This window comes from Epinephelus moara, chromosome 8, assembly GCF_006386435.1.
Source record: "Epinephelus moara isolate mb chromosome 8, YSFRI_EMoa_1.0, whole genome shotgun sequence".
In the NCBI taxonomy this organism is placed as follows: Eukaryota; Metazoa; Chordata; class Actinopteri; order Perciformes; family Serranidae; genus Epinephelus; species Epinephelus moara.
In genome coordinates, this window is record NC_065513.1 from 16608028 (window position 1) to 16622241 (window position 14214).

General features: G+C 39.2%; 2 protein-coding genes across 2 annotated transcripts; both read left to right on the forward strand.

The window, feature by feature from the left end:
* Window positions 1–2941: 2941 nt before the first annotated feature.
* On the forward strand, window positions 2942–5841 carry nkx2.7 (NK2 transcription factor related 7). Its single transcript, XM_050051268.1, has 2 exons — window positions 2942–3343; window positions 4209–5841. The coding sequence occupies exons 1-2, from the start codon at window positions 3097–3099 to the stop codon at window positions 4757–4759; spliced, it is 798 nt and encodes a 265-aa protein (XP_049907225.1). The 5' UTR covers window positions 2942–3096; the 3' UTR covers window positions 4760–5841.
* Window positions 5842–10808: 4967 nt separating this feature from the next.
* Window positions 10809–13124, forward strand: nkx3-1 (NK3 homeobox 1). The gene is made up of 2 exons (XM_050051300.1): window positions 10809–11044; window positions 11330–13124. The coding sequence occupies exons 1-2, from the start codon at window positions 10861–10863 to the stop codon at window positions 11713–11715; spliced, it is 570 nt and encodes a 189-aa protein (XP_049907257.1). The 5' UTR covers window positions 10809–10860; the 3' UTR covers window positions 11716–13124.
* Window positions 13125–14214: the final 1090 nt, after the last annotated feature.

Here is a 14214-nt window from a genome sequence, read left to right on the forward strand (position 1 = left end):
TCTGCAAAATGTCACTCAAATTAACTACAAGAAGGGGCAAAACAAACATAAAGATACAAAGATACAAAATGATTACGAAGAGACACAAAACAACAGCAACGAAAAAAGCAAAATTATCTCAAAGAGACACAAAACCACAAAGAGATGCATAACAACAGGACAACAGCAACAAAAGAAGCAAAAATACCACGAATTCTGTGTGTGTCCTGTGTAGGTGAGGTGGTGGCACCTTTTGCATATCTGTGCCCATGGGCCCATTGTCTCCTAATCCACCCATGCATGGATGTATTATTAGATTTATTAAATTATTAGATGTATTATTAGAAGTGCCTGGTGCATACACACACACACACACACACACACACACACACACACACAAAAAAAAAACATTTCTAGCTTGGTTTGCGGCCCCCTGAATATGTGCAATACTGTTTCTCCTGCTGGGCAGCATTACTGAGGGTCTGATCAACATACACAGTGGGTCCTATTCCACTGAGTCTGCCGTGTTGCAGCACCATGTCTCTGCCCAGACTGAACAAACCAAACACTGGCTCTAGAGAGGGTCTTTCGTGTTTTTGTGTTACCTGAAGGGCACCAAAGGTTCTCACACACGCATGGAAAGGGGTGAGGGAGGTATTCAGTTGGTTGTAATCTGCAACCTCACGGCTAGATAGCACTAAATCCTACACACTGGTCCTTTAAGTAAGATTTTGAATGCAGGACTCAACAGAATATTTCTATTCTGTAGTATTGCTACTTTCACTTAAATGAAAGATCTGAGATCTTCCTCCACAGCTACAGGTGTAGTTTAAACAGCCTCTGAAGACACAGCAGCGGGGTTGAATTTGTTTCAGACAGCTCCCCAATGATTCACTTACACCTGTGTGTTTCACCTGGGACTGTGTGGATGGCTGTTTTGTAAAAGTGGGAACATTTCTTTTCTTTTTCTTTTTCTTTTTTTTTTTTAAATGTCGTTTTTTTTTTAACATTTATTCATAATTGACAGACAAAGTACAAACAAAACAAACAAAGGACATACAAATTGGACAATAAAAACATTTTTAAAAAATCCCAGCATCTCTAATCCCCTTCGAGTCCAACCTCCACATCCAAACCACTCTCATCCTCTTTCCTGAATCAAAGTACTCCTCGAGCAGTATTGGTCTCAAACACCACCATAATCCTTCTCCTCTCTTTGCACTTCATCCCACAGTACAAACACCAAGCAAGTCTCTGATTTATAGAACAGCACCAACAAAGGAAAGTCATCAGTTTTTAGTTCATGTCAGCACAACAAAGTAAGAGGTTTAAGAGAGAAAAACAAATAGCGTTACTCATACACACATATATACATATAATATTGACATTAAATAATTTTCCACTGGTGCCCATATTTCAACATATTCTGTCTCATTATTTTGCAACATGAAAGCTACTTTTCCCAAGTTTATAGTTTCTATTGCTTCAGTGATGCATTATTTCTGAGGTGGTGCTTTTGAGCAAATCCAATTATTCATGATTACTTTCTTTGTGGCCATACATGACGAGAGGAAGACCCTTTTATCCTTTAATGAAACTATTGAAATTGTGCAAATCTCCCAGTATACATGACTCTGATATGAGAGGAATAGTTATGCTAGCATGGCTCATTGCCTGCTTTGTTATAACAAACCAGGCTGAACATTTATTTTCTTATTTCTCTGACCTAAGCAAACTGACAGCACAGCTCCACCCAAACTTAATAGATCGAACTGGTTTAGGAAATTAGCCTAACTCTTCTGGAATGTTTGTTAGTTGTGGAAGATGGTAACTCGGCAGGTGGCAGTGATGCAATGATGCAACGAGTCAGCAGATTGGACTTAAAACTAACCAGTGGGTCCAAGGTTGTAAGTCTGAGTACTTAAGTAAAACAACAATGCAGATGTACACATTACTGTGAGATAACATCCATTAATTGATTATCCATTAAAGTGTTAACTAGTTCCATTAACTCATGGTGATTTGATCATTTCTAAATAAGAAGAAACATGAATCATGATGACACCTATGCAACAAACCATTCTGAGTTCTGCATAAGCTTGTGTCTTATAGCCTTACTCTTAAGTTTTTATTTGTTATTACTTCAACTGTTCTAAATAAAGAACCGATCAATAATTTCAATCACTGCTTTAAAAAAGCTCCTGCTCAGGCCTTTAAGTGTCCTTCATCTCCGTGTCCCCCAGTGGGACAGGCCGTGTCTGTCCTTGTTCCTGTCTGTGCGGACATGCGTCTCGGCCTCAGTCAAGCATCGCAGGCTGGCGCCGCCGCCTCTCCACTTCCACAACATCAGGTATAATGTTACTGTTTGTTGTGGCCTGGGAACACTAATAACGCGGCAGGAAAACAATGTTGATGGTAAAGCTGTTCGACATCACCTAAAATCACTCAACCCCGGAGGACCTGTGTGCGGATTAAGTGGCTTAACTTGGCTGACCAGAAGCGTGGTTTGGGTGCGCACTGAATAAATGACACCCTTTAAAAACTGGTTAATTAATCTGGAGCAGTTTCACTTGTTTTAAGTGATGCAAAAGTGTATGTTTTTAACACATTGATTGTCAGTGTGTCTGAAATCCATTAAAAAAGTGAGTTTTGTTTTTCAATGTATTAAACATTTAATGATTTAACTGTTAAAAAATAAACATTTTTCAGTAAACACCACATTTCCTGTCAAAGTAATTACATTTTTAAAGAAAAAAGTTAGGCTGATAACTCCAATATTTTTGTAGGAATTCAGAAATGTAATTAAAAACCCTCACACCGTAAACTTACTTCTTAATTAACCCTCTTAGCTACACCGTCTCACGCAGAGAGATGATGTGAGGTGTAAGGTGAGAAGAAAAGGAGCTGTGCGCGCAGGCTGGGTGTTGGCCACTGTTTTGGAGAGGGGTGACATATCTGTCTCTACCTTGCTCTTAAGTCGGACCCCTGAATGATTTAAGTCTCCCCGTGCCCTCACCTATCAGTCAGTCCAGAGACACGTCCTGCAGCATCACCAGCAGCTCCAGCCCAGCGCGTAATAAAGGATCTAAATAACCCACAGCAGCTAAAAGAGTTGGGATGCATCCCAGTTCAACTACCACGACGCCTTTTTCAGTGAAGGATATTTTGAAGCTGGAGCACCACCATGACTTTGACAACGATTTCTTGATGACTGATCAGGTTGTTCCGATGCATTATCAGCACGTGCACGCTGCGTCCAGGACCGGGGACGTTTATGACTGTCAGCCGGAGCCGTGCGTCTCGGGGACGCAGGAGAAGCTCGATATTCACAGCTCAGCAACAGAAGAGGAAATAAATGAGCAGGGTGAGATAAAGATGCATGATAATCAGTCAGTTCAGGTGTATACAGGCTGTTGCTGGTTGGTCAGGATTAGGCCGACTGATGGAGTGGGGCCTTGAGCGCGTGATAGCAGGGATAAAACCTGTCCCACCACGACCTGTCACGTTTTTCTTTTCCTTAAAATCTCAATTTAAAAAAAAAATCTGTTTATAAAACACAAATGGTGGAGCTCACATATTTGTATTATTTTCCCACCAACATCCAAAAGGGATCAACTAAATTTTGGAGGATATGAGGAGGCAGTGATGGTGACTTTTTTTTTATTTTTTATTATAAAGAGAAAAATGGCTCAGGAGTGTTTATTTTCCTACAACTTTCCCTGGACCTTTATTACCTGAGAGATTAAATTTTAACTCAGAGAAAACTTTGTATTGTGTATTTATTAATTTATTTTTAAAAATCTAGTGAAAATATCGTCTTCATAACGTCAGAATAATTATAATTTTAATATCATCCAGTGTTTTTTGTTGTTGTTTTTCATTTTACTTTTCTGTACTGTGTGGCAGAAATATAAAGTAAACTATGTAGTTTTTTTTTCTTTTTTAATGTTAAAGCAAAAATATCTGAATATATTATAAAATATACTGCAAAATAATCTAAATAATGTATATTTAAATAAGAAAAAATAAGTAAAAATTGGAGAGATAAACATGACATCCAGCTCCATCAATAGGATTTAAATTTTAAATACAGTATTACGTACTTAGGGTTTTTTTAATAGTTTAAATGGATGAAATGTGTCGTTTCTTTTGAGCCAAATTATTCAAGTTGTATTAAATTTTTGTTTGTCTGACTGTTTTGTTTTGTTTTGTTTTTTACTCCTGTGTAGAGATAAGCGGTGTTGACAGCTCTCCTGGCTGTGACAAAAACTCCAAAAGCAGAGCCAGGCTGCGCCGGAAGCCCCGGGTCCTCTTCTCCCAGTCCCAAGTGTCCGAGCTGGAGAGGCGCTTCAGACAGCAGCGCTACCTGTCCGCTCCGGAGAGAGAGCAGCTGGCCCACATCCTCAAACTCACCTCCACACAGGTCAAAATCTGGTTCCAGAACAGGAGGTATAAATGCAAGCGGCAGAGGCAGGACAAGTCTCTGGAGCTGGCGGGGTATCCACCTGCACCCAGGAGGGTGGCGGTGCCGGTGCTGGTGCGGGACGGGAAGCTGTGCAGCGCAGGGTCCCACTCAGCACCTTACAATGTGACTCTTGGACATTTTAATTCTGTGTTTGCATACGGAAACAGCAGCATGTATGGCTGCAGTTATCACAGTGTGTCACCGTCAGCTGCACAGATGTGTAATAACCAGCTGGTTGATTTAACGGGTAGCAGTGAGGGACATCTCAACCACGGACACTTTCAGGCTTCGTTACAGGGTGTAAGAGGCTGGTGATTAAAACAAGAAAATAGTCTGAATTATATCAAAGATTTGTGGTATATTTTGTATAAGGAATTGTATTTGTTTGCAGATTTCTCTTGATAAAAAAGAGGCAAATTAAAAATCAGCAGTTTGTTTAATTCTCACTGTCTTTAATACTATTTTATATTTTTCGTGGATTAAATTTGACACACTTAAATTTGAAATTCTGAATTAAGGATGTACAATTGTATATGGCTATCGGGTTATTTTACATGTCAACCACAAAATGCGTTTATATTATTTTCTTCCATGAGAAAAAATTATCATTTTCTTTCGCTGACAGTTATTATGTTGAAATGTAGCCTAGTTTTTACACAGGTTTTTTAAAATTACCATCCTGTCTCTGCGTCAAAAACATTAAATTTACAGTTCAATTTTTACAAAGACCGATTGTAAAAAACAAAATAATACAAAATAATCTAAGGCGCGTTTTAAAATCATTCATATATAAGCTCTAATTACAAAAAACACACACCAAATGTGTTACCTCTCTCTGTTAAAATGTGATGGTCCTCTTAAGATCCAATTAAATCCACACATACCTGATCAGATAGCCTGCAGTGATCGCTTATGGAGCTGTCGTCTGCGCAGCTTTATCACGCAGAGCCATCAGAGAGCTAATGGACGAGGTGCCATCTGACCTGACAGGGCTGCTCTATCAAACTGACCTCATTATTGTCCCATTCACAAATCCACTGATAAGGATGGAGAGCTTGTCCTGTCCCGGAGCTCTGCTTGGTAAACAAACCCGCAGACAGAGTGGCTCTTTAACTTCTTCAAACTTTCAGTCAGACTGGGAAACAGTTCCAGTCTGACCTGTCACTCACTGATGGGGCGCTGATAGGACTCACTTCACTTGCACTACAAAAACATAGCTCCCAGTTTCATTTAATTGTTGATTAGCTGTTAAACTTTGTGGTTAATATATTGTAAGGCAACTTACAAAAGATGGTAATGTGGATGGATTTAGAATATCACATCAGAAACTCACAGTAAAACAAAGATTTTTTTAGTGACATATATTTGAAAAGTATAATAAATCTTGTATGGCTTATGCAGCACACATGCTCCAACGTTTGTAATTACAATATATAATTGTGAGATAATGAGTGAATGGATTGAATGTGTGTCAGTTTGTCACTTTTAATGGACATGGAGTCTGAGCTAAAGCGCCTGAGGAAGAGAAACACCTCCAGGAGGAGAGAGGAGCTGAAGGAGCAGCTCTGCATAAGATAAGGATGAAGTTGTAGACAGAGAGGAGACCAGAGACACTTCAGGAGATCAGATAATGCCTTTGTGTGTGTGTGTGAGTGAGAGAGAGAGAGAGAGAGAGAGAGAGAGAGAGAGAGAGAGAGAGAGAGAGAGAGAGAGAAAGAAGTCTTTGCAGCATGGCATTCATCCATGGTTTTAAATGTGATCAGTTTTGTCTGACACTTTTTTTTTAAATTAAAAAGTAAGAAATACCTCACGTCACTTACAACTTCGGTCACAAATATACAAACAATGCAATAAATAGATAAATAAAAATGATTAATTACATAATCTTACAAACTACAATCTAAAGAACAGTCATAAAAATAGGCAATATGGTAAAAAAAAAGTAGACAGTGGTAGACTATTGCACATAAACTATTTTAAAGTAGTTAATAATAGGCAGTTTTACTGTGTGATATTTGATACAGTCTTGGGATTTGTTCAGATATTGACATGATGATACAAATATTGGGGGCAACTGGTGCTAATGGGGCAGAAATTGGGCTGAGGGAGAAAAAATATCTGTCGTGTTTCCACCACTTCAGAAGACATTAGTTTGACTTGCATTCATTTCCTGGAGACTTACCCTATCTACTACTTGCCTAACCCTAACCTTGACCTATACCTAACCTTATCCTAAACCTAACCCAAGTCTTCACCCTAAAGTTTAATGACATAGGATATGGCAACTTTTGTCCCCAAAAGGAAGGTGATTCCCCACAGTGCGATTGTTTAAATAGATTCATGTCTCCATGCGTAACACAGAAACACACACACACATACACACACATACAGGTTGTCTCTGTGTGTGGGTGTGTGTGTGTGTGTGAGAGAGAGAGAGAGAAAGAGACAGAAAGAGCTCTATGAATGAAAGCAGAATAAAGATGCTTGATTACACTGCGGTGATGATGAGGGTCAGAGGATGACGTGAGTCTGGCCATCAGTAAAAAGACCCATTATGGTTTACTCAAAAAGGTTTTAAGTCATGCTGTACCGTAGTTACATCAGCTTTAAAAAGGGCAGACATGTCTCTGGCTATGTAATAGCCTTGAAATGCCAGTCTGATAATCTGGTGTTTATGATTGGTGCTGAGATGATTCAAAGACTCAGGATCAGAACTCCTCTGTCCAAACCACTATGAGCTACAGGAGGATAAAAGATGACTATTGAAGGTGCATAATCAGACTCCCTTCAGACTAATCCTGTGGTAAAATGGTTCATTGTGTGGTTGATCCTGTAGTTTGAAGTGGCTGCAGGCTTTGTTACTTTGTGAGGACTTGATGTTTGGCTTTAAAGCTCCCTCTAGTGGAAGACTTTCACATTAGCTTCACATGACAAAAACTCATCAGTGCCAACATGATATCACACAAACAGGCTGTGAGTATCTCTATAAAGGTTTATACAGATTAAACTGGGGTTTAGACAGAAATGAAGACACTATCAGGGTTAAGAAAAATTTAATAAAAAGATTTAGACAGAAGAAAGATTTACAGATTATTAGTTATAATAGAGGTTTGTCTGTAAACCTCTGACTGACCTGTTCAGTCTGATGACGTTTGTTGTGTCGCACAATACATGGAGCAAAGAACTTGTGCAATAACCCAGGTGCAGGTTACAGTATAACACAAAACTGATGCTGAGGAGATAAAACTGTGACAATTCTACAGTTACAACAAAGTCTAGCTGCTCGTCATCTCAGACAAAGACACAGCAGGAACACAACAGAAGATTGATGGCACAACAACTTTCGGTGGCTCAAAGAAAACATCGTCACCACATACTTCGTACTGTGGAAGACAAATGCCTTCCTGGGTTAAAAGGTCAGAGGTGCCGCTGTGTCACATCTGATGCACAGCTATGCAGCCAAGTATCTGCGCACTGAAGGCTCAGGAGACAATAAATAGGAAGGAAACGTCATTGTTATGAACTAAGAGCAATCATGTGGTTTGTGTCAGGATAAAGGAAGAGGATGACAGCATAGCTGGTGGAGTCACTCTCACTGCTGGCTTTGTTTATGCTCTTGTCACTGAGCTGACTGCTTCTGGCTTCTTATTCAGCTAAGTGAATAAACTTTTGATGACAACCAAACATTTGTCTGACGTATTTTTGAAGAATAATCCTCTGAGTTTCCAGTGGATTCAGAAAGTTACCAACATTTGGAAGCTGGACAGGGGCGTAAATACAGACAATGCAGACACTGCTGTTGCACTATAGGGCCCATGGGATCGAGAGGGAGAGACGTGAAGAGAGATGACCCTCCAACAATGTGTTGGACAGGAAATGGGCCCTTGTGAGTGATTCAGATTGCCACCCCAGTAACAGGCCTATATGAAGAACTCGAATTAAATTAAAAGCAGCCAGTAACAAAATTATGATTCTACACAAACTATAAAAAAAGGTAAAAAACTACTCAATTAAATGAATGATTCCTTATTTTATATTTTTTGTTTTATATGTATGCTGATGGTGTCCAATGTCAAGTCTCTATTTGATCATGTGACAAGATGATACGATATACGGCAGCTAGTTTAGGGTGTCTGTGTGTGCAATGTATCTTCATACAATGGTTTGTATGATACCCTATGAATTAGCGCCTCATGAGTGGTATCATCATGTAAATGTACTTAATGTAAAGTTACATACTTAACGTAAAGTTACATAGGTCCGGTTTAGACAAGTACAGTTACATAGAGGAAACGAAACATGGTTGGCTGTGGTCATGTTATGTACTTACAATACGTATGTAATTTACGTAGGTTAGGTAGAGAAAAACAAACATGGTGATACCTTAAAACAGCTCAAAGTTCACTTGGTGTCAAATGGGACAAGAACACTGGTCTCCTGGGGCAAAGTTCAGTGTTTGTTTGACCCAACGACCACCCCAACCTGCCTCCTTACGCAGACATTCGCTCCTTAAACTGCCTCCTTCTCTACTCCCATTGACTGATTGCAGCCTTCCCGATTATGTGGGTTGTGTACAAGTTCCTGTGCAATTTGTATCATAGGTATATATACAAACAGTGCATGAGAACAGCCTGGGTTGTTAGTGCCTCATAAGTAGCTTCATAATAGGGTGAACTGGGTCCCATCGTAACTACCTTACGTCATTGAAGCTAGAAACCCTCTATTTATATTTGCACTACATTTAGCACTATATGATAAAACAAATACACAAGCAGGCTTTAAAAATTGAAATCAAAACTGTGCCTAGACAGAGGGATGCTTACAATCCAACATAGTTTTGCAGACAGACGGTCACAGACAAAGAATTCAAGGTGAAACATATCACACTGATGATCTTAATACTGTGTTGACAAGACAACGGCTAATGCTTAAGAGGAGCCTCAGTATGGCTTTTACAAATGATGATTCACAGGACAGGTACAGGTCACGCTAAACTTTACACAAGTCAGTTTGGCTTTATGTATTCATGTTGCACATTAATGAAAAGATGATAACAGAAAGTTTAATTGTTGCACTTTCATCAAATCAAAGCAGCGTAATGGAAGCACTCATCAGTGTGACATTGTGGTGTCGCTGACTGCTCAGTGTGTGGTTGGTGCCGTGGAAGCTGGAGGAGTCAGCGGGGCCAGGGGCCACGGAAGGGATTGTGTTTATCAAACCTGCAGTCATGTATTTCTGAATGAAGCACGAACTCCCAGAGGGACACAGACACCTCTAGTAAATGTCTCATTCTCTTGGAGAAAGTCAGGCTGAACCACAGAGAACAACAAATAAACAAGCACCGAGCAATGACTGTGTCTGTTTCAGGAGCCGGTCTAAATGTGTCGAAGTCATTAGTGCTCCAGTAGGTACGACCACCCACTCTGACCCCCTCTCCCTCCTACTACTGTGTCCATGCAGCAGCAGATAATTGATGGGGGCATAAAGCTTAAGACATACATCCATTTACCTACTTTGACGATTAATTTAAGAGAGATTATCCACCATACACTCCAATAATAAAAAGAAAGACTCATCAAATACTTTTCAAAGTAAATATTCTCTATATGAGCAAACTATTTGCCAATCTGATACTAGTTCACTAGCTTCATATAGCCTAAATATTGTGTAAATAGATCATACAATGTACAAAATATGGGATTTAACAACAATATATAAAACATACAGCAGCCTATAAAATACACTCGTACACTTTTCATTATACAGAGAGAATTCTCTAATATTCTTATATCTTATTTATTTAAAGGATACACAAAATAACAGAGACACCTCTCTGTATAATGCAATATAATGAGTGTATTCATAAATATTGTCCGTACAACAGCACCACAAACCACAGCCTCTAATATGCCCCTTAATTTGAATTATTGCAGAGCTGTTTTTACTAGGCTGTCTTAGTTTAGGCACACTTTATCAAGTGACAACTAGCGTGTGATATTAGATAAAATCTTTATCAAAAACGGACTACAATCATATATGATAAAATAAGCATATCGTGTAGCTTAAAAGTACACAAACTGCATTTTACAACAAAGGTTTGTTTTTCTTTTGATGGGCATGTCAGAATTATTGAAATATCACACTAAAAAATGTCTAATTCTTCTTTTTGATAAGACATTATCATTGTTTGAGCCCAGAAATTCCCATCATGATGATTTAAAGAAGCAAACAAATGAATGTTAATGATGACAGTAGTAGAGTAGTTGGCTCTACTTGTCCCGCCTACTTCACTTGCTGGTGTAGTCGCAGTAAACCCGCCCCTGCTCTTGTATAAATTCAGCCTGTGTGAGTGTGTGAAGAGACACACTGCTGTATCCCTCTGCCACTGAGAAGAACTCCGATTTGTGGATTACTGGATGGAGATGTCTGACTCAGACAAACCTCTGACCTCCTTCCTCATAGACGACATACTCTCCATGAAGGACAGTGCAAGGCTCAGTGCTAAATGCTGCTCACAGAAGATGGAAAGATGGAAAGAAGGATCTGAGAAGTTGTCAGAGCAACTTTGCCCGCAGGAGACAGCATTTGATGTGCAGACAGGTGAGCGCCTGCAAGCTTTCAAAAGCAAGAAGTTAATGGATAGATGTTTGTTGACTTGGATTTGCAGAGTAATGTTTTAGAAGATGGAATGGATCTTTAAATTATAGGTCTGTATCATGTGAAATTGTAGTTATTTTTTATAGAAAGTATATCAAGAATGTTTTTCTTAGAGGTTTTTTTTTGTGGTTGTTTTCCTTTGCAGCCTGTCATGCACACTACTCTATATTACCTGTTACAGGGTGTAGTTTTTTCTCTTAATGACTTGTCCACATCTGTACTTTACAGAACCTCTGGACACATCCTGTCCCAGCACCAAAGAGTCCAGCAGCTTCTCCTCCACTGGGAAACAGAAGCGCTCCAGAGCTGCGTTTACACACCTCCAAGTGCTCGAACTGGAGAAGAAATTTAACTACCAGAAATACCTGTCAGCCCCAGAGAGGGCTCACCTGGCCAGCACCTTAAGACTAACTGAGACCCAGGTGAAAATCTGGTTTCAGAACCGGAGGTACAAGACGAAACGAAAGCAGCAAACATCAGAGTGCAAAGCTGAAGGACTGGGCCTGAGAGAAGACCTGGTCCGGTCATCACTAATGACCTCTTTCTGCAAAGCTTACCAGTACAGACCCTACCTGTGGGACTACAGTGGCCCTTGGGGGCCAACATTATGGTGAAACTGAAATGATGTGTGAAGCTATGATTTGTAATCATAAACTTATGTTTGGTATCCCTGATATTTAGGCTCTATGTTCACTGCCAGAGTTGATTCTTTGCTTTTTTTCATGTTGATTTTGAACCCATGTGTTACATTAACCAGTGTACCATCTGAAATGATTTTGTTCATACACTGTATTCCTGTATTTTACTTTAAGAAAACAGATGTTATACAATATCATACATCTTGTGGTTATGGACACAATGTGGGTTTGCACAATGAAGTATTTGATTACTGATATTGTGGATAAACTCATAATTAAATTAATGTTGACACATTTTACTTTCCTTTAAAACTTTGTGTTAAAAGAAAATACAGAAAATACATTACCTGACTGTAGTCACACTTTCAGCTAGTTTTCAGCAAACAGACTGGTAGCTCAGGTTGTCTAAAGTTGTTAAATGATAATGGTGGCATATAATCTGCAGAGGAATACAACCTATGTATGCAACAACTATTTGCAGTTCACTGTGTAAATGGTATGTGTAACACTATAATATGGACAATTTCAGTCTTATACACTGGAGACATTTAAACTACCTGTGTGGAGTTAAACTCTGATAATACTGTAAAGCTACACAGAAGATAAGACGAGGCAGAGATGAGGGCGATATTGTAAATGAGGGCCAAAGAATGAGATCTGATTTCTTTAAAGAGCCCCTGACCTGATTACATGGAGATAAACTGCTCTTCGGCTTTCTGAAGGTGACATCATGAGGAGAGCTGTATGAAACTAAGAAACTGCATTTTGTTATCTGAGACATTTCAGAATATTTAGCTTAAGATGACTCAGTGTGGCAATCAAACAATAAGTATATTGTATGAAAAAACAAAATCTGGGGGAAGCAGTGAAAAGTAGGATACCACAGAGAGAAGCATACCTGACTAAAACTAAGTAAGCAGTATTGTCATACATCAGAGTAACCACTTCACCATCCTGACCTCCAGGTGATAACACATCTTGACATTAAATGTAAGTTTTAAGGCCGTTAAAGTGTATCTGCGGACGGACTGCGTTGTCTTAAACATCAGGTTCAATCAGAAGATGCCAGTTTTGCTTGTGCTACTGAGGCATAGAGCTGATTGTGAAGTGATTATTGTCGTAACAAAACCTGTTTGTTAACATGATTACCACTGTGGGACACTCAGAGGGTAAAAGAAGGTGAATGGATTAGAAATCAAAATGCCATCTGACACTGTAGGAAAAGTCTTAGTGGTCAGTGTTGGTTATTTGTGAAAATAAAACAAGATTTATGAATTATACTCTGTGAAATGTGCTGCAAGATATCTGCTAAAATAACTAGAGCAGGGGTGTCAAACTCATTTCAGTTCATGGGCCACATACAGTCCGATTCAATCGCAGGTGGGCCAGACCAGTAAAACCATTGCATAATATCCCATAAATAACAAACACCTCAAAAATTTTCCCTTTTTTTTGTTTAAAGAAGTACATTTAAAAAAAAAAAAAAAAAACACTCATCCATTCACAAAACAGATGGCAAACAGCCTGTGATGCCGTCAGAAGAATAAGTGAAATTTCAAACATAGTTTTCAGGTTTTCCACATTCAGTCAGTCCACTACTCGCTGTCATTACATGTGCATTTTTCTACACATTTCCACTCCTGTGTAGTAATCCAAGCATCACCACACCAAACTAAAGTTAAAAAGAACTGTATTCTGATCAGGGTGGAAAAGCCTCTGTGGCAGCATTTTACATAAAGAAAACTACTCATTGTTTAACTTGCTCCTGATACCTGACACCTCTTAGCCGTCACAAGTGCATCACTATTAGGTGTGCAAAGTCATCCAGTGGGCCTGGCGGGAAGGTTTTTGCCCCCGGGCCGTATGTTTGACACCCCTGCACTAGAGTGATAAGCTAATGTGAGCCAGTTGCAAACTAAATTGCGTTTATATGTCCAGATTTACATGTTTGTTTGTTTTTTTCACATACATTTTTGAATATAAGATGTCAAGTAGTCTCTAGTGTCAGATAATGAAGTGACCAGATGCAGAAGTTCAAAGGTAAAGTTCCAACAACAACCCTGTTGTGTCCATCACCAGTGTTGGGACATTCAGTTATTGTAAAGTGATTTGAGTACATGTCAGCTGTATGCATTACTTGCACTTCTGATGCAGTTTGTTCACTTGGGTCTAATCTATAAATGTAAAACTTTTTCATATAGCTTTATTGAGCAAATTAAAAAAGAAAAAGAAAAAAAGAAGCAAACTCATGTTGTCAGAGTTGCAATATACACAGTCCACCAAAGTGTTGGTACACATAGTTGTAATGCACCACAACTTGGAACTTTGTTATGTTCACCCATTGACCTTCTTCTTGTTGCTTCAGAAAATCTGTAAAATCTGGTCACATGGCACTTCAGCCGTTAACCTTAAAGGGCATCTGCAGGTGTGTGCCAGGATAAGACAGGGCATGTCCTTGAACTTCCTTGCCACAGG

Excerpts from the sequence above, each read along its gene's own strand:
- nkx2.7 (XM_050051268.1), top strand. The coding sequence starts at position 3,097 with ATGCATCCCAGTTCAACTACCACGACGCCTTTTTCAGTGAAGGATATT. Across the intron at positions 3,344-4,208 it reads AGAGGAAATAAATGAGCAGG|AGATAAGCGGTGTTGACAGC; the intron begins GTGAGATAAAGA and ends ACTCCTGTGTAG.
- nkx3-1 (XM_050051300.1), top strand. The coding sequence starts at position 10,861 with ATGGAGATGTCTGACTCAGACAAACCTCTGACCTCCTTCCTCATAGAC. Across the intron at positions 11,045-11,329 it reads AGCATTTGATGTGCAGACAG|AACCTCTGGACACATCCTGT; the intron begins GTGAGCGCCTGC and ends TGTACTTTACAG.